General features: G+C 44.5%; 1 protein-coding gene across 1 annotated transcript in view; it reads left to right on the top strand.

Annotated features, from left to right (window-relative positions):
• GABBR2 (gamma-aminobutyric acid type B receptor subunit 2) overlaps window positions 1–25,889 on the top strand; it is a 2,527,100-nt gene that overhangs the window by 1,375,438 nt on the left and 1,125,773 nt on the right. The window contains exon 6 of the mRNA XM_085606789.1: window positions 16,486–16,674. Within this exon, the coding sequence (XP_085462915.1) occupies window positions 16,486–16,674 (189 nt within the window). The remainder of the gene's footprint in view (window positions 1–16,485; window positions 16,675–25,889) is intronic.

Here is a 25,889-nt window from a genome sequence, read left to right as displayed (position 1 = left end):
CTAACCGCCAGGAAGAATGGCTTGGACTTCTGCATGGGCCCAGAGAAACCCATTTTCATCGGGATGATCAAAATTTCAGACCGTGCAGCCTTCGTATTCGTGCAGCAACATTTAATTACACCAGTCGTGGGCTTTTGAACAGAGTTTTGGGCTCCGGCACTCATACTTGTACAATCTAAGCACTGATTACCTCACAAAATAGATACAACATTGGCAGCAGTGAAGGGCTAGGTGTCCACAGCTTTCACGTGGCAAGATGCTGTGTGAAATTGTATAATACCTATAGCAGGCTGTAGGAAAGTAGGATTTGCTTTCATGGTTACTCCCACTTTTTGCTTGGTGTCAGTGTGTTTTTCACCTAGTCTGCTGGGATCCTGCTAATCAGGACACCAACAACTGTGCTTCCTCCCCTAAATTGAGATGGTCAGTACTTTGGTACCTCCACAATTGGCTACTGGTGCACCCATATAAGTCCCTAGCATATGGTGCGGAGGTACCCTGGGCATAGGTACACCAGGGGTCTCCCATGGGCCGCAGCATGTATTGTGCTACCAATGGGAGTCCACTTAAACTGTGACTGCAGCCTGTGTGAATTGGTGCCTGCACCTCTCACAACAGATATAAGTTTTCTTTTATCTGAGGTCCCTGCACTTAAAACCTTTAAGACATCCCTATGGCAGGCTCATCAGTCCTGAAGGCAGGGTGCAGTGTTATAGGTGTGAGGGTGCCCCTGCAAGAGCAGGACACCCATTCACCAAGCTTTGTAAGTGCGGACAACCATTTTATTACATATAGTGGACATCAGTCATTACAAGATGTCTATGGCAGTTCGGGCTGGACTGTTCCCATGAGGCACAGGGTCAAGACTGATTTTCATATGGCTGGGTTCAAACTGGAATGGCATGGTGAGCAAAAAAACTATGGATTTAGGCCCAGATCTCTGTGCTGGGGTGAATGTATGACATTGTTCTGCATTCTGTCCATCAACTGTTGTTTTTGCATTTGTCACCCCGAGTGGGACTGGTATGCTCAGACGTGAATCCCGTGCTCTCCATGCCACTGGAATCAAGCTATCCTGGCTGAAGAGGGGTGAAACCCCGAAACAGGTCCTAGGATGCTTGTTTCCAGTCCAGGGAGGACCTGGCTTGGCAGTTCGGGCAGGACTGTTCCCATGAGGCACAGGGTCAAGACTGATTTGCATATGGCTGGGTTCAAACTGGAATGGCATGGCGAGCAAAATAATGATGGATTTAGGCCCAGATCTCTGTACTGGGGTGAATGTATGACATTGTTCTGCATTCTGTCCATCAACTGTTGTTTTTGCATTTAATTACATAGTGGCTGCACCGAACCTGGTTATGTTTGGTATCGGACATGTTGGAATCATACCCCAACACTGATTTGAGTTTTGGTAGTATGATCCTATGTACTGTGTGCTCCTTAGGGGACAGCCTTGTACTTCCGGTAACAGCCTTTCAGGGTTTGCAAGCAAGCATCTGCTGCTGCTGACCACAGACACAATTATGCCCTCCTGCTGCTGAGCCAAGCTCGAGCAGGGGAAGGTAGAACAATAGGTTTCCTGTCACAGGGAGGTGTGACCACTTCCTAGACAGGACTTAGTGTATTGGACTGTGCTGGGGAGACCTTGCTGGTGCCACCGGACTACTTTGAAGGGCACATTTGGTGCCCTCCTTGCATGCTCTAGTTTGAGCCTGTTCAGGAATCCTTGGTTCCCGCTCTGGCGCGAAACTGAACAAAGGACATGGAAGTATCCGTCCCTCTTTCCAGCGTCTCCTCTGGGAGGGGCCCGAGTCATTTCAACCCTTTCCTTAGGGTACTTAATGGCTCCCCTGTTGGTGGGTCCTCAGATTTGTCGTGGGTCAAGACCCAACCCTGAAACTACATCGCTCTTCAATTATCTGGACACTTGGAATTCAATGGACTTTGACTGGAACCAAGACTGCATCAAGGAAGACTCCTGATGCTCCCGGTCTCGCTGTTCTTAAAGTCTTATTCATCGTCTGTGCTTCATCCAGATTCTCCAGAAGACCTGTAGGCATCAAGGACATCCAAAGAAATCTCCCTTGGAGTGAAGGAGTCACTGCAACAAACCTGACCGGTCTGCTGCTCCTGTTATCCTATAGACTTCCTGAGGCTCAGCAACACAGGTGATAGTTCTGCAACTCCCTCGAGGCCTGACCTGCCCTCTCTGCAATTTTGAGGCCAGAATCCCTTGTCAGAACCACTGTGCATTGCATTGACTTGCCGTTGCCAAGGTTTGTTAGCTCTCCACTTCAGAGATCTTAGGGCTACAAGCAGCTCAGCCTCCAGCACCTCACTTCATGAAGATCAGTGCCCTTCCTGCAGTTCATGCATCATGGGCCTCCATGTTTGGTGAGTTGCCTGAGGACTTCTTGCGACTCCTGTGGCTTCGGCCTGTAGGTCCTCTCGAGGGTCTTCCTTTGCTTCCGTGGGCTCCCCTGCTTGCTCAGGGCCTGCTCTGTCTCTCCTGCTGTTGCTGAGTCCCTTGGACCTTGCTGATCCCAACCCTGCTCCTTTTCTATCTTCCACACCAGTTGCGCTGGTCCTCACAGCTGCAGTGACAAGTTTACCATTGACTCTTTAGAACCTCCCGACATTGGAGGGAAGTGTGTCTCCGTGCCCCCTGGTCACCTCCGAGTGGCATAGACTCTGTCCCCTCTGATTACAGGTTATTCACTTCCAGAATCCACCTTTGGAATCTACTGGACACCTTCACAGTCTTCTCCAGAGGCATCTTCTTCAAAGTCTCACATTGCTGTCTACGGCAGGTTCCAACGTCAATCCACCCCTATGCACCCAGCTTCCCTGGTGCAGGTAACCTGGTTCCTGGGGCAGACCTTCTGTCTTCCAAAGGATTTCTTCAGGTTCTCCAGGAAGGGTCCTTCTTCTTTAAAACTGCAACCACAACTTCTCCATTGACTTCTATTGGACACGGGGCTGTGTTTCCACTCTGCACACAGCCTCCGTGGGGTTCCTGGATACTTACCTTGGGTAGTTCCTTGTGTCCCCAGCTCTTCTGGGTCTTCTGGTCCAAATCCTGTTCTCCTTTGCAGTTTGCATTCCACTTCTTAATATATGGTTTGGTCTCCCCCACGCCTCCCCCCCGGAGACCACTGTATTTTGTGTTACCTACCTGATTGCTTTTGAAGTATTCTTGTGTATTGTGTTGATATCCCCGGGTAGGAGATATACCTATGTGATAGTGATATTATGTTGTAATGAATAGACTTATTTTTGCTAAACACTGTATGGTTTCTTTTCATCTAACTTATACTACAGATTAAACTGGTAAAAAAGCTGCTTAACGCTCCTTCAAGATAAGCCTGAAGGCTGTTCTCCACAGCTACCACTTTGAGAGCTTTCTATGGTTATCAAGGACCGCTAAAATCAGAACAAGGTGCAACACTTGAGTGTGCACCATATACTAAGCCAATCTCATACACAGGCCATGTTTGTTTTTTATTCAACAGCATTTGCTGAGTTTTAAGAGAAAGTTAATAAAGGTAAACTAAATAAGAAGTCCCTGAATGCAAAATTATATTGGCTAAAAAGCCAGTATTGGATTAAGGTGTAGCATACAATGTGTGCAAATGAATATGTATGCATGCAAGCACCAACTCCCTGAAACATGCCAGGAACTCATTTTTAAAATGTGATGATTAAACTGCAACACTGAGCACTGTTAATGTCAGAAGGTGGCCTCTAGAGCAATTTCACTTGTAAACATTCAAATGCATGCTTTGATCACAGCTTCTGGGTTCTGATATCTTAAAAGAGTAGCTTATGAGTGACCTCCAAATCGAATCGAAAATAAGCTTTAGTCTATTTAAAGTTGTAAATCATTATAGCATACAGAAAATAGAATACATTATTCCAGTTAAAAAGATACTGTATACAAAGTGTGATAAAACATGTACAATACAGATTAAACTGATAAAAGTACAATTGCTTTATAAAAAGTGATTCGAACAACTTTCTTCGGTGATAACGGTCCATAAATAGTTTGACAAAACAGCACAGATGTAAAAATTTGGGACGGATTGTAAGAAAAAAAAAGCTGCTCAACCCCACACAAAGTTTAAAGATCTTAACAACGGCTTGAATAAACATTTTCTCAGATCTGAGTAGTGTTTGTAGAAAAAAAGAATGTGCATAGTGCTCTGGGTGGATACGTTATCACAGTGGCATTTCTCCAAGTCTTATGGCCAGTTGTTTGTATTGGGAAAGCTAATTAGACAAAATATCCATCCTAAATCGTGTCAATACAAATCTATGGCAAATATTATGTACATTTATTAGATAAAGTTGCAGATTGTGTGTGGTCAAGATCAATTGGTTCTTAAGTACAGAAGATTGCAATAGTTCTGTAGAAAACCTTAAAGCATCAAGCAATGATAGACATTCAGATTTTAGCTCTTTTCTAGAGATGTTAGACAAAGACTCTGGATAATCAAAGTACTCAGAATGACCTAGATATACTCAAAAATGTTTAACATACTTGAGCCAAGAAATTTAAGGGTGTTTGAAGATTTGAGACAGTCTTTTATAATGTCTCGGATTAAACCTGTGAACTCGGATGACCAGATTTTGCGCCAAAGCAAAACAGGCTGAATCTTAATCAGATCTGTGAAGAAGGGCCCCCCCAATTCTGAGTGACAGGCGAAAGTAGAGCAACATTTGGGAAGGGCAAGGAAATTCCTTAAAAAAGCATTTTCAACCAATTGCAAAGATTCGACATTGACATAGACCCACAACTCCACCCCATACATGGCGGTGGACATTTAGCCTTATATATAATCATCATCTCTCCTGGGGACTTTTTATTCAGTTTCCTAGAGAAGTTGAGAAGGGCTGAAATGGTTTTAACAAATTTGAACCTCCTGGAATTAACCTCACCCCTCTGAGTCAAATAAAATGCCTAAATATGAAAATGTTGGTGTATGAGTGATTTTTGTGCTCTCAATCAATATATCACGCCATTTTGTGGCTCTTCTCTCGAGTTTCAGAATGAAAGTTTTACTTATGTTGACTTGTAGTCTCAGGTTCTTCATAAACTTAACAAACTAGGTAAGGAGTCGCTGAAAGCTTAGGCGGGTGCAAGCCATAAGCCCCGCTTCGTCAGCATAGAGGAGGGCTGGAATAGGTTGGTGACCAACTTGGGGCGATCATTACATCTACTTACAAAAACACTACCCAGCCTGTTAATATATAAATTAAACAGAAAGGGATCAATAACACAACCTTGTCGGACTCCTCGCTCTATTCTGAACAGCGTGAACATTCTCCTTTTAGTCCATAGCGCACACTGACCCTGTTTGCAAAATGCAGTTCTCTAAGGAAATTGACTACTGATGGTCTACACCCAGGTCGTACATGATAGTTTGTCATGCACAACACAATCGATTGCAGATGTTAAATCAACAAATGCCAGAAACATTTCCTTGTTTAGTGTGCAAACATTTCCCAATTAAAAGATTCAGATTTAGTGCTTGCTAAATTGTCCTTACGCCTGAACGGAATCCATATTGTAGACCTGAGATAATCTTGTTAGATTCCGCTCAATCCTGCAATCTACTCAGACAGATACACCCAGCCACCTTAACCAAAGAATCAGGATATCAGCCTATATTGGGCAGGGACCTCCAGCACTGAAAATCTGCATTGTAAGAGGGAAAAACTTAGTTATTATAAAGCACCATGGTCTCAGAGAAAAAAGGTCAGCTAAAGAAGGGACGCATACAGCAAAGTCTCGAGTCATATCCCCAAACAAGCTGAGTCGTCCTTGCATTTCTGAATTTCCCTTATTATGCAAGTGAATTTTTCTTCTGCTCATGCTTTTCTGAAATGCACTCTCCTTGCAGGTGGGATACTGAGCTTCACTCCCACCTCCTAGGGTCCCCATAGCCTCCCTGAGGCATCAAGGCTTTGCAGTGCTGAAGGGGGACACAAAAATGATGGTGACATTGCAATAGGACAAGCAAACATGTATAAAGTGGTCTGTTATTAAATGTTTGTAAAGCGCCAAAAACATCCTCTAATATCTAATATCTGTTTGGTATAAAATGTAGGCTAGGCTTCCTGTATCTTATTTGTTTGTTACCCTTTCCATAGTGACTAATTTACTAATTTCTAATTATATGTCATCATCAAATAACTTTATTTCGACTCAAAGAGCCATAGAGGTACAACATATCGCATTTGATTACAAGTACAATATAGACATTCAATGAATAAAATAAGAACATGATAAAAATACAAGATTCAATAAATACAATAAAATCATAACCCAGTCAGACTACGATACATCATTTACAGTATTCCTTGGTCTTGAAGGATCCAAACTCGGTGGCTTTCAAATTCATTCAATTTCAAAATTCAGTTAAAACGTGTCAGCCATATAAGAAGAAAAATAGTTGAAAAGGTGTTATTTATGTAAGTTAGATGAATTTAACCGAGCATTTAACCAAGGGCACACTCTGCATTCTCCAATTACACTAGTGTGCCTGTATGTTAGGGTTCGTTCCTGCTTTCTGTCTGATGAGAGTTCATGGCTTCCATGTGAGTTCGGTGCCCTCAGGGTCTGTTGAGGGAGGTGCACTGCATGCAGCGGCACACAGCGGTGCAGGGGAGAACAGTTGGCTTTCAGGGACGTTAACCTTCATGCTTGTGCTGAATGTACAATACCACAGGCTCACAGTTGCAGAGTGCAGCTAAAGACAGAGAGACACGCTGGCCTCAAAGAAGGTCTCAGGTGTGCACGACAAATGGTGTCTTCTGCCTCCGTGGAGCAGGATCAGATAGCCACAGTTGGCGCTTTATGCTTTTAGGTGCTATTTTTCACTTTATTCTTTAAAAAATCATAACTCCTGTTCTACTGTTTGGATTTTTATCATTTTGGTCTTGTTTTATTGATAACACTTTACTCTATTTTTCTAACTTGGTGTTAGATCTTTTTGTATGGTGTTTTCACTGTTGTACTGTTTGAAGTTTTGCACAAATACTTTACACATTGCCTCTAAGTTAAGTCTGACTGCCTGTTTGCAAAGCCACCAAGGTGTTGAGGACAGGTTAATCTGGGGTTTTATTGTGCCTTACCCTGACAAGCATTGTGGTTGCTGCTTGACCAGGGCTCACACCCCAGTCAACCAGTAATCCAATTTCTCACTTCTATCATTCCATGTAATTTTTTCAATAAACTTATATAGATAATGTACAATTTGTAAACTGGTCTTGAAAGAGAAAAGGTCCTAAAAAAAAGAGAGCACTACAATACCGCTACATCCAACTTTCTCATCCCAGTCCCCACAAATGAAGTGCATAACCTCCCAGACATGAACCACCGTTGCATTAAAACCGAATAACACCTTATGGCCCTAATTGACATCCAGGGTGGGCTTATACGGCAGAGTTGCTATAATCCTTTCTGGAATTTTTACTGGAATTTTCACTGCCCCGAATGGATAAGGTGCTGGTTCCTCACTTCTGCTACTTTCGAGCCTGTACTGATGGGCAAGGATGATGATTTGCTCTCTTGGGTCCTACAAGCTTTGAAGGGTAATATTTGAGTGAGTAATCGCCTACACTGTGGTGTGGGACATACCATGAACTCATTGGTGGGAGGCAAGAGGCCTTAGCGGTGGGATCAGGCAGAGCATCTTGGTCGCATTTTTTATGTTTGTACCCGGGTATTTATTCTATGCCGGCCATCTTCCCACACTGTCATTCAGATGATGGTAAGATCTCTGCAAGGTGCCCCTATGCGGCACCACTGTATACTAACAGGGTGTGGACACTCCAGCATAAATGGTGTGGGCATGATTTCATCAGTCCATCAGCGGGTAGAAGTGTACACTGCTGCAGCCTCCACACAGCGACAGTGGTGCAGTAATGGTGTCATGGGCCTTATTGGAAAAAAGGAAAATGGGCCCCATACTGCTGGTTGTGTGCCATCATTTCTGCGCAGTGGCCCCTCACACCACCTAGTGCTAGTGGTCCTTATTGCACCAATAAAAGTTGCTCCTCAATGCCAAGTGGAATCACCCAAATAAATATTTGTATACAGTATCATTGTGATCAGTTTGCATATCAATATTCTGCAAAAAAAAGTCTGATTTAGGATATCTTTTAATACATGGTACAAAACAATTCCTAAACAAAAGTAGCTGGGCCTGGTGCTGAATGCTTTGGCCCAGCGGGGTTCCCCCGTGGTCCCAGATTATACGTCTGCTTCTTGCTCGAGTCATTCAACTTGGAGTAAGACGGGTATTAGGGCACTGTAAGCAAAGGGCTCATGTTGCCAAGGCAGCCTCTGTGGTCTAGGGTGGGAGACTCCTGATGATGATCTCAATGCCCGAGCTTGGGCACCTCATCCTAACTTTATCTGTTGTAGTGGGATTGGCGCCTTTTCAGCAATGGCGTATAGGGGAGGGAGGGGTGTATTGGTGTTAGTCACAGGGTCAGATAAGAATAGGTTTTCATGGGCAGGAGGAGAGCTGCTCTGCCATTCTTGTCCTCAGCAGTAAGTTTAAGGTTTGTCGTAAGATGCCTCTGAGGCCTCTTATTTACACTGAGATCTGTGGAAATAAACCTTGGGTGCTTACTGAGATTTAGGAATATCGCTCCATTAGGAATATCGCTCCATGGCCCCTATATGCTTCGCTGTACCATCTCTTCAAAGCCCCGGTATCTTTTCACAGTACCCTCTCTCTACAGCATCTGCAGCACTTCCCTCCTTCCATCTCAGAGCAGCTCATGCATCTCCTTCCTACACCATTTCCCCACAGTTTCAGCATCATTCCATAGTACCATGCATTTCTTCACAGCCCCCTCATCTTTTCAGTGCACCACCTGTCTACACACTTCACATCTGTTTGCTGCCTCATATCTGTAGAGCCCCAGCATTTTGTTTTAGGCCGCATTCATTTGTTCACAGTCCTTATCTTTTCACTGTAACTACTCTCGATAGCCTTTAATTCTGTTCTTTGCCATACACGTTCTTTCTAACCCTGACAGTTCTAAACACCCAAAAAGCTATTCCTGATTTATTTCTCTCTAGAGTTGCATACATCCATAGCCCCAACATAACTCAGCCGCAACGTTTCATTTTCTTCAACTCGACCTTCCTCCACAGCTAAAGCATCGCATATTAAAGGATCCTGCAGATGCACAATTTAAGCTTCAACCCAACACCAAAGAGAAATACGTATGTGCATTAGCACAATATATATACTGTGTGCCTTAACCCTAATATTCTAAATTGAAGCACCAAGTATAGTTCTGGATTGCATTCACTGTAGAAAGTAGTCATTCATATAGGTGTGGGCTCCAATAGTTTCATTGTAATGTTACACATTGTAGTTTCATTCACATTTGCACTTGAGCATTTCAAGTTATACTGCCTTAACTGGAATTTCATTCTTATATACTCATTTATTTATTTTGTTATGTTTGCATTTATTCTTTAATCAGAGATGCCCCCTATAATTCTGTATTTAAATTGTACACTGACTGTCTAACTAAGTTAGCTTAGCCAAAGACCTTAAGCATTAGGTCGCTAATGTTTAACCTTCAACATGAAGGTTTTGCTTGTGCTGCCATGTTCTTTCTTTGTAGGTGTTTTTCACATGATCACTTAGTCGGTGAAAGGAATATTGTGCATTAGAGATAGTGAGGTCCGGGAGAAGAACTTTTGACAAGAATGAGAGGTGCTAATGAACTAAGAGAAGATTTCCTTCCAATTCATGCCACATCAGGAGCAGAGAGACATCCAAGGTCATCCTGATGTTCAAACCATAGGGTGGGAAAATCAAGTGAAGTTGCCAATTTCTATTGTCAGAACATGGAAAACTACCGGAATCAATGACGTGGAATTCTCAAGTGTGCTATGGGTTTAATTGGTGTTCACACTTTAGTCTTTAGATCAGATTTTCTTTGACTTTGAGGGGTACAGACCTCTCTGCTTTTATTCTCTTTGTGTGGCTTTGACCTCCTTCAAAGACCGCCTCGACAACAACGCACACAATAGCATGGAGCTCTTCAACATCGTGAAGGAACTCTCCAACCCCAGCTCCAACACCATAGACATTTCACCGTCGCAAACCACCATCAAAACCATGAGCACAATCCACTCCGGCTCTCTGTCAGACCCATTCCCGTACCACGTCTTTAACGAAGCAAGCAGCTCTATCGCACCCCACCTGCGCAACATCATCAACCTCTCCCTCGAGACCGCGACCTTCCCAGAGAGCTGGAAACACGCCGAGATAAACGCCCTACTCTAAAAACCTAAGGCCGACCCAAGAGATTTCAAGAACTTCCGGCCCATCTCTCTGCTCCCCTTCCCGGCCAAGGTCATTGAGAAAATCGTCAACAGACAGCTAACCCGTTACCTCGAAGAAAACAGAATCCTGGACCCTTCCCAGTCAGGGTTCCGCAGCAACCACAGCACCGAGACTGCCCTCATCACCGCCACCGACGACATCAGGACCCTGCTGGACAACGGTGAGACCGCAGCACTCATCCTCCTAGACCTCGCTGCCGCCTTCGACACCGTCTGCCACCGCACACTACGCGCACGTCTCCACGCCGCAGGGATCCGAGACAAGGCTCTGGAATGGACTACCTCCTTCCTCTCCGGCAGAATCCAGAGCGTCCGCCTCCCCCCATTCTGTCCCAAAGCCTCCAAGATCATCTGCGGCGTACCCCAGGGATCCTCCCTCAGCCTGACACTGTTCAACATTTACATGGCCCCGCTCACACACGTCGCCAGACAGCACAACCTCAACATAATCTCCTATGCAGACGACACTCAACTGATCCTCTCCCTCACCAAGGACCCCATCACCGCCAAAGCCAACCTCCACGAAGGAATGAAGGCCATCGCCGACTGGATGAAGATCAGCCGCCTGAAGCTGAACTCGGACAAGACGGAGGTCCTCATCCTCGGCTCCAACCCCTCAGCCTGGGACGACTCCAGGTGGCCGACGGCACTGGGGGCAGCCCCAACACCCACCAACCACGCACGCAACCTGGGAATCATCCTCGACTCAACTCTCTCAATGACCAAGCAAGTCAACGCCGTCTCCTCCTCCTGCTTCAACACCCTCCGCATGCTCCGCAAGATCTACAGATGGATCCCGACAGATACAAGAAAGACAGTCACCCAGGCCCTCGTCAGCAGCAGACTCGACTACGGAAACGCCCCCTACGCGGGAGCCCCGACCAAGCTCATCAAACGACTACAACGCATCCAAAATGCCTCAGCTCGACTGATCCTCAACGTACCACGACACGGCCACATCACCCCCCACTTGAGAAACCTGCATTGGCTCCCCATCAACAAGAGGATATCCTTCAAGCTCCTCATCCACACTCACAAAGCACTCCACAAGACCGGCCCAGCCTACCTCAACAGATGGGTTTCCTTCTACATCCCCAACCACCAGCTACGCTACGCTGACCTCTCACTCGTCACCGTCCCGCGCATCCGAAGAACAACCACCGGCGGGAGATCCTTCTCCCACCTCGCAGCCAAGACATGGAACACCCTCCCACTGAGCCTACGACAGACCTAAGACCTGCTGACCTTCAGGAGGATACTCAAGACCTGTCTGTTTGATCAGTAGCACCTTGAGACCCTCGCGGGTATATAGTGCGCTTTACAAATTATTTATTGATTGATTGCCTTGATTTGGAGAGCTTCAACTGAAGTCTCCTCTATGCTGACACCTTCCTGCAATCCCAGATTTAACTAGTTTTCCCCACTTTAGTTTAAGACTAGTTCAGGCAACCTTAAATGTATTAATGTATAGACCGGAAGATCGAAAGCTATACACGGATCATCAAATCCTATTTCCTTATCTTCTGTATTGCCGCAACTGAATTTGTTGTATGCTTTATGCTACTAAAACTTCATTTCATTCAACGCTTTGGCTTACCCATGGTGATTTTGTATCTTGAGAATGTGTTTTTGAGATTTATATACATCAGTTTGGCCCCTTAATTTGCAATAAAACCTACTTAACCTTCCATACTGATTCCTGGCCCTTCATGTGTGACCAAATGAGCTACACTGTAAATTGAATTGTTTGGTCAATATTAACTACCCTTTACCTCTCAGGCAACTAAAAAGATTCAACGCCGGATAAATGGTAAGACCAGCCCAGTGCGGTAGCACTTCTGTCAGGAGTTTGGAGGGCAATGATGGAGGGAAATATGGAACAAAGAAGGCCGGAAGGTTACGTGTTCTGTTCCTAGGGCCCATCAGCTTCAGGCCTAAACTTTCTCATTGTGGAACATGAATCTAAAGTTATGCCCAGATAAGAGCAAGGTGTATCCTTAAAAAAAACTAAATATTCTTATTTCTAGACGATCAAAATACTTCTTCCCAGAGTGAGAGGGAATCTATGTAAATTAATGACAATTGGACACACTCAACATGGATATTTGCCCATGTTTGTAAGTGTATATTTCTCTATGTATATATGTATGTGGTGTTTGTATAGTGTGAACTTAGCCAATAGGCATTTAGTGCTTTACAGGGTCAAGGACAAGCATAAAGTCAATGAATGATAGGAGAAGAGTTAGAAATTTGGTCTCTAGTTGGCAGAGGTATGCACCCTGTGCAAGTAGGGACCACACTCCTAGTCAGGGTAAGCTAGTTACACACTAAAAGATAACCTGTGCTCACCCTCTGGTAAGTTGGCACAGATCAGTCAGACTTAACTAAAGAGGCAATATGTAAATTATTTGTGCAACTCACACCCACAGTAACACAATGAAAACACCACAAAATACTCTACTCATGTTTGGAAAAATAGACAATATTTTTATGAGACCAAAATGAAAAAAATCCAATAAGTAGAATCAGAGTTATGAATTTTAAAGAATAAACCAACAATATTGCTTAGAAGTCAATGGTGCTAAGGGATTACTTGAGGTCAAGCTAGACCAAAGTATTTCCAAAGTTCAGGACGATCGTGAAGGAGGGTAGGCCAGCTACAGGACTCAGACAGGTCTGGTTGACAAAGTACCTTGGATGGAACAAGCGGCGACGTCGAAGATTTAATGCAAGGACTCGAGGAGGCGCCGCGTCGATCCCGTGGATGGAGGTGAAGCATTGACACCGATCCGCGCAGTCAATTAAAGCTTTGGCATTTAACCCCTTTATAATGGGGGCGCAGCATCGATGTCGAGCCTCGCTGTCCGTCATCATTGAATAACATTCAAGAGAAAGGGCTATATCCTCCCTTTCAGCTTTGGTAGTCCAATGCCCATAAGTAAATATCCCTAATAAGTGCAGGTTCCATCCCACCATAAATAGAAGGGATAACGTCCCCAAAAATTCTTTTTTTCAAGCTGTCCGCATATTCCACAGTTGCTTGAACCTTAATAAGTCACAGTATGTACCGTGGAAGTCATCGGTGTGCCGCAGTCGGCTTTTTTTTTTTTACTTTAACAAGTCATCGAGGAACGACTGCGGCAGGCCAAGGACTTCCACAGTACACATTGTGACAATAAGGTGGACGAAGCACCTGTTGGCTGAATCATCTGTAACCAATGGTTATTGAAACATCTGCATTGACTGTGCGATCAAATTGAGAAGAAGCCAGTCATCTTGCTCAATTATTTTTTCAACATTTGTATTGAGTATGTGACTTAACTAAGAAGAAGAAAACAAAAAATTCATCACGCTATATGAAGTCTGGGTCTTTAATTTTAATACTATTACTCAAAGATAGATACATCTTCTTGTTTTTCAGACTTGTAACAAACCAAATTGAGCACCACTGTAACATATTCTGGGTTTCTGTGTATCAAGGTGTGCTCCACTATTTATGTGTGGACTACTCTTTTGTTACTCCAGACGTCTTGGAGACTTGGAAGGAAAGGAAATAACTTTCCAGAACCAGATGTGGAGGTGGCCTAGAAGATTCCTCCACTTCAGAGGCTGGCACCAGGTATAAATATTAGACCCTTAGACCAACTGTTCAGTACGCTCCTGGACCTGAAGGACTGAAAGACTTCAGAAGGACTGCCCTGGACCCCCAGAGGACTGCCCTGCTGTTTGAGGCTTGCCTTGTCCCCCCAGAGGACTGCCCTGCTGCAGGAGTCCTGCCTTGCTGCTTGAACCCAGGACTACCAGAGCGACTCCAAGGGCTAATTAGCTGGCCTCCTGTGTGAGCTAGAGGGACATTACAAGCTCCAGCGACCTTGAACCCTGCACCTTGGTACTGCTGATGTGAGTCCTAACCTCCCAAGTGGTGGCCTCTAAGTCCTGGTCCTTTGGTTGCCGCGTTAAGGTTGCTACTCCTTCCAAACTCTAAAAGTTGGGAATGAGAAACATCTTTACCAAAAAGTGACCGGAGAACCGAGAGAAGGCTGGGACCTACCAGTTTGCCAATCCTCTCAAGGTGCATCGCTGGTCCTGTTCAATGGGACTTCTCTGCGAAGGAATCCAGCATCATGGAGCTCTCCTTGGCTTCAGCCTGCATCTTCAGCCCGCTGGAGACTTTTCACTTCCCAAAAATTCCAAAGGTAGAAATCTTCACAGCAACTCCGTCCAGTGGCTCCTTAACAATGATGCTTCCTCTTCAGACACCGCCCAGGAAGTCTGAAGGTTGGCTGAGATCGGATCCAATCCACTGTGGGTATCTGACCTGCACTCCATTGCGGTCGACCTTAACTTTTGACTTTGCCCCGGTCTCACTCGACCAGATACCCACAGTTAGCGTGTTGATCGTTTAGGCACTATTTTTCGCTAACAGCTGTACAAATTGATGATTGGGTTGAGGCTTTGGAGTCCCTGCGTGGCGCTGCCATTGCTGCGCGCCTTCACCTTATACAATTTAAATATTTTCATTGCATGTATTTTACTCGCTGTAGGCTTTGGCGGGCAGGGATAATCGCATCTCCTGCCTGTCTGTGCTGGCACATTTCTTAGGGCACCTTTCTCCACATGACCTGGGAGTCTACTGATGCGATTTTGTTAAGCAGTGCTAACCTGCATTTCTGAGGTGTTGGGGTGGGATATTGCACAGTCACCGTGCCTGACTCTGCTCCACATTACCATGGGTATTGGTGGCAATAGATACAAGAGACATCTGCTCTTCCTGGGGCTCACACTTGCCAAGCGCGAAATTGCCAAGAATTGGAAGGCGACGTCACCGCCATCGGCTGGGGCCTGGAAACACGGCCTTGACGTTTCTATGGGGTTGGAGCTACCGATTTTCCTACCCCGGGATGTCCCCAGAAACACCCAAAGATTTGGAAACGGTGGGCTGATTATCGGGGTCTATATCTTGAACCAATTGCCTCTACGATACATAATGAAGATCTGCCACAATGACGAAATGTTGGGATTTCTTCTGTGAACGATGATACATATATGCTTGCGCTGCGATTGACGACTCTGTACAACAAGTTGTATATGAACTTTGTGACATTGATGTTTTTAGTTGGCAATGTTTATTTGTGTTTAATTCATTGTATAGCATATTCCATACTGCAACTATTGTGTATTGTAAATGTTGACATATTTACTATTTCAGAGATGTATACAAATGCTAACCCGTTATCACCTGGGCAGGCTGTATTTGTCAACAATAAAATTTGTTTTGAAAAAAACAAAGTTTTAGCTATTTTCCTAAATTGCTGAGGGATTATTCTTGTGTTGTATTTTCACTGTATTACGGTTTGTAGGCTGCATATATACTTTACACATTTTCTGTAGTTTAAGCCTGACTGCTTTTGTGCCAAGCTACCAGAGGGTTAGGCACAGGTTAATTTAGTGACTTTTGTGGTTCACCCCGACAAAGATTGTGGTTGTTGCTTGAGTAGGGATCTATCTATCTATCTATCTATCTATCTATCTATCTATCTATCTATCTATCTATCTATCTATCTATCTATCTATCTATCTATCTATCTATCTATCTATCTATCTTCCTGGGATACACTGCAGTTTGAGGATACGTTTTGCATTCTAGAACGCTATCAGGACCTTCCTTATCTGAACCTATTGTCTGCCCTTGATTGCACCTTGTGGGTTTTAGTTGTGTACAAGTGCCCTTTGACAAATTAATTTATGGATCACTGGAGTCTTGGGGAGAAACAATGATTACGTTGGTGTTAGAAATGGAAGAAGAAAGCCAGAGATCATTGAGTGTAGGTTATACAAGATTTGTTGTGTCTGATGATCATTAAGTGTACTTATTGTTTGACGATCTCAGATGCCATTATCAGAGTGTAATAATTATCAAAAGTAAAACTATCAATCCACTTTGATGCTTCTGTCAATGCTATGTAACAGATACCTGTGAAGATGTTTTTGCTTAGTTCACGTGATATTTCTCTGTACAGTGTTGATGTCTCTGTACCTTTTGATGATGTAGAATGTATATTAGTATGTTATAGTTTAATTGTTTTCATATTTTCTTTCTACAGGCTTATTACGAGGAAATGTATGGCAGCAAATATCAATGGATTATTCCTGGGTGGTATCAAGGTTTATGGTGGCAACAGGCTAACTCGTCAACCTGTTCCGGCAGAAACCTTCTCAGTGCTATGGAAGGCTATATTGGTGTGGATTTCGAACCTCTCAGTACAAAAGATATCAAAACAATATCTGGACGTGTAAGTATTCTTGGATTTTGAATCACATACAGATGTACCAATAAATGTATTTTTATATTCCCTATAGGTCTCAGTCGGGAAATAAGAGTAGAGATAGGTGATCATGACAGTTGAATGGTCTGGTGCTGAGTTATCCAAAGTTAACCTACAAGGGTTGGAGCCATACTACACTTTTAGTATGGCCACTGACTCTGTAAACAATTTGCATCATTATTCATTGTACGTAGATTCAACTCGGGATGATATCTGCAAATGTTGCTGGTTGGTGGCCCTCGTACCACAACTTCGGACACCCTTGGTCTAACGGTTAACACTGAGGGCATGAGTTTGTTTTTATTTTAAGGTCCTGTAGTATCTGGGTTTGTATTAGTATGTACAGCATAGGTATTGGTGATGTAATAGGTACTAGTGATGGACATTGATTGGGTGTCTGTGTGCTCTTCATAGGAATGTATTATCAGGCACATGCATCAAAGGAAAAACCGGTCGCAAACGGGCAGATTCTCAGAATCTGCCCCTTTGCGACCGGTATTTTTGCATTTGGGATGCATCATCGCAATTTAAGGAATCTCTAAATTGCGATTACTTAAATTGCGATTGCATTTAAGGAATCCCAAATTGAGATTCCTTAAATGCAATGCATTAAAATAAAAAAGTTAGTGATTTCGCTATTAGGGGGAGCAAATTACCATGAAGTTGAACTTCATGGTAATTTGCAAAAACTTTGAAAAATGCACTTTTGTGCATTTTTCAAAGTTTCATGTTGCGCACACACATGCCCTTAGGGCATGTGTGTGTGCAACATATGTGCACAGATCAATTTCAGGGGTGCAATAGGGTGTCATTTTGACACCCTTGCACCCTGGAAATTGCATGAGCAATTTGCGAGTACCTACTGGTACTCGCAAATTGCTCATGCAATCTCCAATTCATTCCTATGGGCCTGGAGGCCCATAGGAACAAATGGGACGCCATTCCTTAATTGCGACTCGCAATTTGCGACTCACAATTAAGGAATGTGTAGGAATCGCTATTTTTATAGCGATTCCTACATGCATAGGATTTTGCAATTCCTTAATTGCGATTCCTTAATAATCGCAATTAAGGAATCGCAAAAGCCTACGTTGATGCATGTGCCAGTATGTGTGTATTTGAATATAGAGACAGTTGGATGCTGTTTCCTGGGCCTTTCACGTGTATCCTGATTTTACTCTGCACAATAAACTTCATGAAAAACAAACCATTAGATAGATTAGCATCCTTTACATATTGGTGACACGGATGGGATTTGGTGGCCAGGTTTGGATTGTGGAGTAGAATCATTTGGAAAGAAATGTGTGTAATGGTCTTACAGCGATAAATACTTGGTCACATCTACGCCTCCTTCTATTCCTGTAAAGTGTTCCGAGAGAGCTTGGCAATGAATTGCGGATGATCTCTTAGGTCCTTTTCGTGTGTTACCTAACAACATGAGATATTTTATTGTTTTAGTTGATCATTTATCAAGATAGGGATGAGACTAAAGGTGTGTCTGAACTAAACACAAATGCAGTAATTTGCTTTTTTCAAGACATCTTTAATAAAGAAGAGTACCTGAAGAACTACTTACAGACAATGGAGTTCAATTTACTTCTAATAGCATGTTTGAATTATCCTCAAGCTAATGGTAAAGCAGAAAGGTTTAATAGAGTTTTGGTGGAGTGAATCAATAGTGGTTTTAGAGCCAATGTCAATTGTGAAAATGCTATCAGAGAACTATTATGGTCATACCGAACCACTCCACATTCAGTGACAGGCTGTATGCCATTTGAGTTTATGAGAGGAAGAAAAGTCACATCTTCATTAAGTCCATTTTGGAAAGTTTAAAGTACTTGATCAGGAATGTGGAAGAGCAATCACATGAGGCTAAAAAATAAGTGATAAACAAAGTGTTGTACAATGTGAAAAAGAAATGAGAACAAAAGGTCAAGATTTAGTGTTGGAGAGGTTGTACAAATAAAAGAACCTGTACAGTTGCAAAAAGGAATATCAAAGTTCAGAGATCCCATTCCAATAATTGAGATTAGAGGTCAAGTAGCAAAAAATGTTTAATGGTCAGTGGTGCAATGTTTCATGCTTAGCAAAAAGTAATTATAATTACGCTGTTGAAATGTGTGGATGAGAAACAAGTGCAACATAACCAGGCGCGTAGCTAGGGGGGGGCGGTGGGGGCGGACCGCCCCAGGCGGCACTATATTTAGGGCGGCTGCGGCGGCCTTTATAATTTATGGAAACATGCACGCTGTAGAGATGTTGTGTGGAGTACTGCCTGTGAGATTTCCCCACTAATGTCAGCACAGAGCAGCATGGCGGGCCAGGTTGGCACCAGTTATGTTCCGTTTGGTAGCAGCAAGTGCAAGTCCTTTTGCTGTTGCGTTCGCTCCGTTTTTGTTGTGCGCCGTGTTGCCAGTAAAACATATAACTTCCTTGATCATGCCGCCGCCCGTGCGAGATCATGGTGCCTGCAGTAGCTACCTCATGAGAATGCTCCGTGAATTTGACCTTACCGGACCTCGGACCCTGCGGGAGCAGTCATGGTGACTCAGCTCTGTCCCATAATGGTCCTCGCTCTGTGATGTAAATTAGTGTCAATATATTTACCTCCTTTGACAAACTTCTTAAATCTCAATTTCTAGTCCGCCCGGCCCCCAAAAGTTATTTGCGCCCTGTGTCGAGTTTAATTATTACAGGAGGAGGCCGGTGTTTGGCCTGTCACCTCCAGACCTCGACACTTCCTGCCTGCTTAGCCCCTGTCCTGGAGGATCGCTGAAGGTTGTGTCTCGTCACAGCGTGAGTCTTTGAGCAGGTGCTGTGTCTTTAAAAGGCACAAGCACTGTTCTCAAGACAGCGGTGCCACATAGCAGCGTTTCTCACGGTCATACCTGAAATATATCCCGATTGCCAGCAGCAAGAAGGGTGAGAAACTCCAAGAAACTACAGAGGCCCATGGCCAACAGTCTTTATATCTCCAGCTGCAGCACTGTGACTCAGAGTCTTGGTAAGTGTGAAAAATGAAAGCTGCTGACATTATAAATGTTCCAGCTATGGTCGGAGTTGTAGTTTTAATATCATGTTAGATATTTATTTTACGGTATGATCAGGTTACAAGGGCACCGGGTTCGTGCCCAAAGAGCTGCATACAAACATGAATGGTATAGATTTGTTTTGTGATATAGTTAGAACTTCCTCAGACTTTCATCATTCTAATGTTGCTAAAATGAGTATGTTTGGGCAGAGATACATTTTTATCAGTAAAGCTGACCCCCATGGAATACTCTTTTAAATACTAAGGTTGTGTTTCCCCAGACCAAACCCTCTCAAAATATACTGCCCACCAGTATGGATGACATGTGATTCCTACACCTTGTAATCCTCATTGGCTTATGTGACATTCCCTGTAGACTGATTTACATACTTGTATGATTCATTGTCTCTGTATAATGTGTTCGTGGTGTAAAGTGCTGACACACTACAGTGATATGAGTAGCGCTCTACAACAAATGCATATGAGAGAGGGGCTACGGAGCGATGAGGGGCACTGGTGGAGGGTGGCAGTGAGGGAATCTGAGGAGGAGGTAGTTGGAGGGGCTGTGGAGCGATGAGGGGCACTGGTGGAGGGTGACTGCAGGCCTCGAGTCGGGGTACCAGGCGGGTGGATGGCGTCCCCTCACTTATTTTAACGGGAGCTCGATTACTGGAGCAAATGGAGCAATACATTTACTCTTTGGCCTCTCTGGGGCGAGATCGGAGCTCATTCAGAACGCTGCTCACACGCTGGCTTCTCTGATGCAATGGCATCTAAGGGGTGAGCGAGGGGAGGCAATGAGTCTGATGGTGCAAGCCACCTTTCGTGACATCACTTGCTGTTGTGACGTCAGCGTCCCCCCACTTCTTTTTTTAGGACTTGTGCTCTGGGTGACAGTGAGGGAATCCGAGGAAGAGGTCATGGTGTGGAGGGGGAGCTAGGGTGAGATGAGGAGCAATGGTGGAGGGTGGTAGTGAGGGAGTCTGAGGAGGAGGTCATGAGGGGGAGGGGCTATGGGGAGATGAGGGGCACTTGTGGCATGAGGCAATCTGAGGAGGAGGTCACTAGGGGGGCCATGGAGGGATGAGGGGCACTGTTGGAAGGTGGTAGTAAAGGTATTTACGGAGAAAGAGGTTATTAGTGTGGCGCCAAAAAAGACTTTCGCATCAGCGCTAAAGCTGTCATCGCCTTTCTGTTTTTGTTTATTTAATTAGCAGTCGGGTCATAAGGGCTACTGTGGAACATACTTTAAAGTGCATGCTAATTATATTTACTGCTATATTCAATGTTTTAAGTTTGAAAGGGAATTTACTAATGTTTTTACCTGGAAAAAGCAAAGTGGAGCCTGATGGTGCCTGATATGGGGCTGGGGCCCAAGGTCAGCTGTGAGATAAGGTGCACTGGAGAGAGGAGTAGTGGATAATCAAGCCTGTAAGGGAGAGGGTTGCCGAGTCCGGGGTCAGGTGGAGGTAGTAATGAAGAGGGATTCTCCCTGAAGGCTTGCACAGAGGGAGCCTGTAAGGGAGTGCGTTGCAGAGTCCGGGGTCAGGTGGAGGTAGTAATGAAGAGGGATCCTCCATGAAGACTCGAACAGATGGAGCCTGAGTTGTATCACTTGCCTGATACTCCCACCTCAGAAACCTCCTCTTCCCATCAAAGGAACATTACATGGAAAGTGATAATATTTAGAAAGAGATTTGGAAAAGAGTGATTTTTACTGGTCCTTATAAGACTAAGAAGAGATGTATGGTCATTTAATGTCAGCTGTAGATGAAGGTTACATGAACAGTGTCATGTATGTGCATGTTTGCATTGTGTTGAGGGGATTGCCAGGTAATTGTTCACGCAGATCTCTGATGGATGTCACATGCGGTTTTTCTGAGTCCCCAGATTGATCATGCAGTCTGTGTGTTCTTTTTTGTACTGCCAGTCACCGCTGTATTCAACTGTGTAGCCTTGGACCGTGTCATGTATGTGCCTGTAAGTTGCATGATCAAGGTAACTATTAGCGGCAATACTATGTGTCTCTCGGACCTCTTTGAAGTGCATGCCCTTCCCACCCCCGGGGGGGGGGGGGCGGCAATCTGAGAGATAGCCCCGGGCGCCACATGCTCTAGCTACGCCACTGAACATAACTTATTATCAAAATATATTAACAAGGATTTGTTAGCGGGTCAAAATTAGAACTACATAGAATAGGACTGGACAGAACTTGCGGAGTTTGACTCAGTGGTATTCCGCAGAGTTACCGAAAAACTCAGTGAAATTCCATAGAGTTCCGTGTGTGGGTGGAGTAAGGTAATTCACTTAAACTTGGGGAACATTTCTGCCATAGCTTCTATTAGGCAGTGTTCTTGGTGTCCTCCAAGTATGCTGCTCAACTTCGTGGCTGCATCTGCTATGCATTTCTATCCATGAGTGTTTCTCCATCATTCTACACATGAAGGCAGCATTTTTCATCAAAGTCACCCGCTCCATCACTCCATCCAGGGCTGCCTGGGGAACTTGCCCCTTGCCATTCCTGCGCTCTCTCATCTACATTTAAAGTTTGAAATGTGTTTTTTTGCTTCCTACCCAATTATATGTCCAACCATAGTTCAACTATGGGTTGACAACTTGTGCATGTCACAAGTCCGAAAAATACAGCACAGAACAGAACCATTGAAAGCCCTCATTCAAAACTCGTCTTTCACATTCTGCATGTCTGGAGGGAAGGCCCATCTGCTGCCTCAGGCAGTAGACCTGGCACTCTGCCCTCCTTAGCACCCTCTTGAAGAAATCCACCTCATGCAGGTAGCTGGGGACTCCCTCTCCCACCCCTGCAGTGCCCTGGTCCTCCTCGGCTTTGCACTGGGCACGGCACACCATCTTAGTGTCTCGCACCCAGGCCTGGTTCTGCAGGGTGCCCAGCAGGTACTCCCTGGTGGCAAGCCAGTCCTTCTGGAAGTAGGCTTGTAATCCCAAGTAATTGAGGTCGGTCAAAGGGCTGCAGTAGGTCAGGCATGAGAGGTCCTGGCAGACAGCAAGTCAAGGCCCGGGATAAGAGGATGAACTCCGCTGAGGGCATGGCAGTGGTGAACGTTGGCAGAGGGCTGCTGAATACACCTATAAGCAGCCTACACCACATCAGATACAACATATACCCAATGTTTCTGCAGAGGAGCCTTGAAGCTGCTACCAGTGCCTCATCTTGAGTATTTTTTGGAAGGCTGCACTCCTTTTGTGGCTTCAACATGCAGCCGGTGCACCTGAGCCACATACATGCCGTAGCACATGCAGACACAGCCTTCACTCTCCAGGCACCTACGAGCAGCCCATAAAGTAAACATCAGCTACCAGTTCCAAGGTCCACAAAATTCTGCATCGATCCACACAAAGTGAAATTACCAAATGAATTCAGCTGCATGCTCAAATTAAATATTAATAACCAACCAGCACAATGTGACAGCACAAAAAGACGGACTGCATGAGAGGCTCTTTCGAGAACTAGGTGAAATAGTGGCGCCCATCATGGACTATGTGGAATTCTTTTCCATGCAGGCATTCAGTAATGCATTGCAAATGACATTTTGTGGACAAAAATAGAGGTGATTCATTTAATGTTTGCCCCTCCCTCTGTACACCCTTACCTTGCACAGGGGCTGTGTGCACCGGGTCCACATTTAGGATTTTAATCACATTATCATATTTGCCTTCTCCTCCCTCTTCTCCAGCTACCTTGGGCAGGAAGCCACCAAGCTGGGGCACTGGGCAGCCAGGGTCATCAGAGTGAGCCCCCCATAGCAAGCAGAGCTTCCTCTCTGCAGGAGGAATTTTTTCTGGTGCATGACTGGTGGAGCAGGGCAACGTGGTGGCACTGGGAGAGCCCTGCTGTTTTCTGAGAGTCTCGGGGAAGCATAGTAATTGGTGCATTTGGGAGAAATCCATCCCCTCTCTTTCCTACTGCGGGAGGAGCAGGACTCTCTGTCTCTGGTGCACTCGGCACAACAAGGTTCAGAGAGGGGCGCAGTGTAGGTCCCAGGCACTGCCCTGCTTTATGCGCATTCTCTGGGGGTCAAATGAAGAAGGTCGGCTCTGGGACAGAGATTTGGTTCTTACGTGTACTGTTGTTCATTTGAGAGTCTCGGGAGCAGGAAGGCTCATGTGCAGCATCCCGGTACCTCTAATTTCAGTAAAGGTTGAAATTGCCCTCTTCCCTCTGAGTGCTCCCAGGATCATTCCTGCCAAGTTGTAAACCGAGGAGGAACAGTGTTGCAGTGAACGCGTGAAATAACCTTTGATTGGACGAGGGACAACTCTTGATTTGGGATTGGCTAACTGATCACTCGCCATAATGTAATTGGCTAGAGGGTGTCGGACACTATAAAGTGTTTTTAGGTCTCGGCCTGACGTAAGCAGCGCATGCACTGCTCTTGTCTTACGAGGATTCTTGGAATCGAAACAATTCCAGAAGCCTCGTCCCAGCTTCGCCTTCAGCTTTGATTCGTGCGCGTCGTTTGGCATCACGAATTATGCCAAAGACAGTGCAATGATTGCACTGAAGGCATGCAAATCCCTAATTGTTGCCACCCTGTCTCCTTTTAGCCACGCCCCCTGGGATTGGATCTTTTACTGGCAGAAGAACACAGACTCCTTTAAATACTAGCTAAGCAATTTTTTCCCCAGTTGTGTAATGTGTTGCAGTAACAATGGACTGCGCTTGTTTAATGGATTTGGTTGGCTTCTGACTTTTTTTATGGATTTGGTTTGCTGTGTTTTCGAAGGTATTGTTTTTCGTCTGACTTTTTTAATAGATTTGGTTTGCTTTGTTTTGGAAGCTATTGCTTTTCGTCTTATTGTTTAATGGCTTTGGTTGGCTTCGTTTTCGAAGGTGTTGCTTCCTGCTCACTTGTTTCCTATTTCTTTACATGCCGAAAGCGGCCGCTCTCCATTTCCTTTTGTTTTCATTAGTTGTGACAATCGCGGCTCACGCACGGGAGCCGCAATTGCATCAAAGTTAAAGAAATTGGAAAAGGAAATGTCCTTCTATTTCTTTACTTTTGATGGAATCGCGACACCCGCTCAGGTAACGCGATTGTAACAAAAGTCATAAAACGATAAGAAATGTCGAGTGTCCTCTTCCAGCATGAAAAGAAATAGCAAAAAAGTGTTTATCAGTTTCTTTACTTTTGATGCAATTACGGGTGCAGTTTCTTAGATGTGTGCTAGGGTAGGATGGCAAATGTGGATCAATTGACATTAAATCATTATCGCCTCGATGTTGTAATCAAATATCTCAGATTGTAGCCCTAAAATGTTGCCAAGTGAGAAACTTAAAGTTCTCAATATAATTTAAGGAGAATAAAAATAAAGCTTAAAAAAATGATGATGCTGACATTTACTTTTCAGCTGCTTTAAGTTCCGGGTGAGCATGCTTACTTTCATTTTTATTTTTATCATTGATGGGCAACGGGAGAAGTAGGGCTTGGCGCTCGGGAATATAGCGGGACCGCCGCCACAAACGGTAAACCAAGAAGGCTGCCTTCTCTGCTATAGGAATCACGTATGGCGCGATCTTGTTATTATTGCGTTAACCGGTGTGTGTGTGTGTCTCAAGTCTTTTTATATGCGTGTGACTGCAAGCGCCTATGTGTATGTTGGTAACTGCTTGAACCCTTGCGGGTGCCAGTAGCTCTTTGTATGTGTGTGCCTATGTGTGCGTTTGTACTTAACCCTGCAGCATAATTTGCACCTCCCCTGCCGCATAATTTCCGTGGCCTTAGTGTTTGTCATAAAAAAAGTAATGAAAGTGCTATAAAAACTTCAAAAGCACATACTTGTCAAAGCTTTATTAAAATCAAGGAAGCCCCCCTCACAAAAAATGAATGATGCCATGTCCGAAAAGAAACCCACCAAATATCCGACATGATTGTCACCAAAACCTTCTTTGTTCCATTTCAGAAAATTACCTGATGGAATAGAATTAATATGAATGATTCAAAAGAATGTTTTATTCGACAAAGTTGCCGAAGGTTTGTCTGACTTTCTGATATTTCATTGGTCCGACGCATTGTTTACATAGTCCAGTGTAATGTCTTTAGAGAGCTCACTGATTTTGCGTAAGCTTTTCGGTACTGTTGCAGAATACCACTTCGTATTTATCTAGCTGACA

Source organism: Triturus cristatus, chromosome 5_2, assembly GCF_964204655.1.
Source record: "Triturus cristatus chromosome 5_2, aTriCri1.1, whole genome shotgun sequence".
Taxonomy (NCBI): Eukaryota; Metazoa; Chordata; class Amphibia; order Caudata; family Salamandridae; genus Triturus; species Triturus cristatus.
This window is presented reverse-complemented; position numbering and strand designations above follow the sequence as displayed.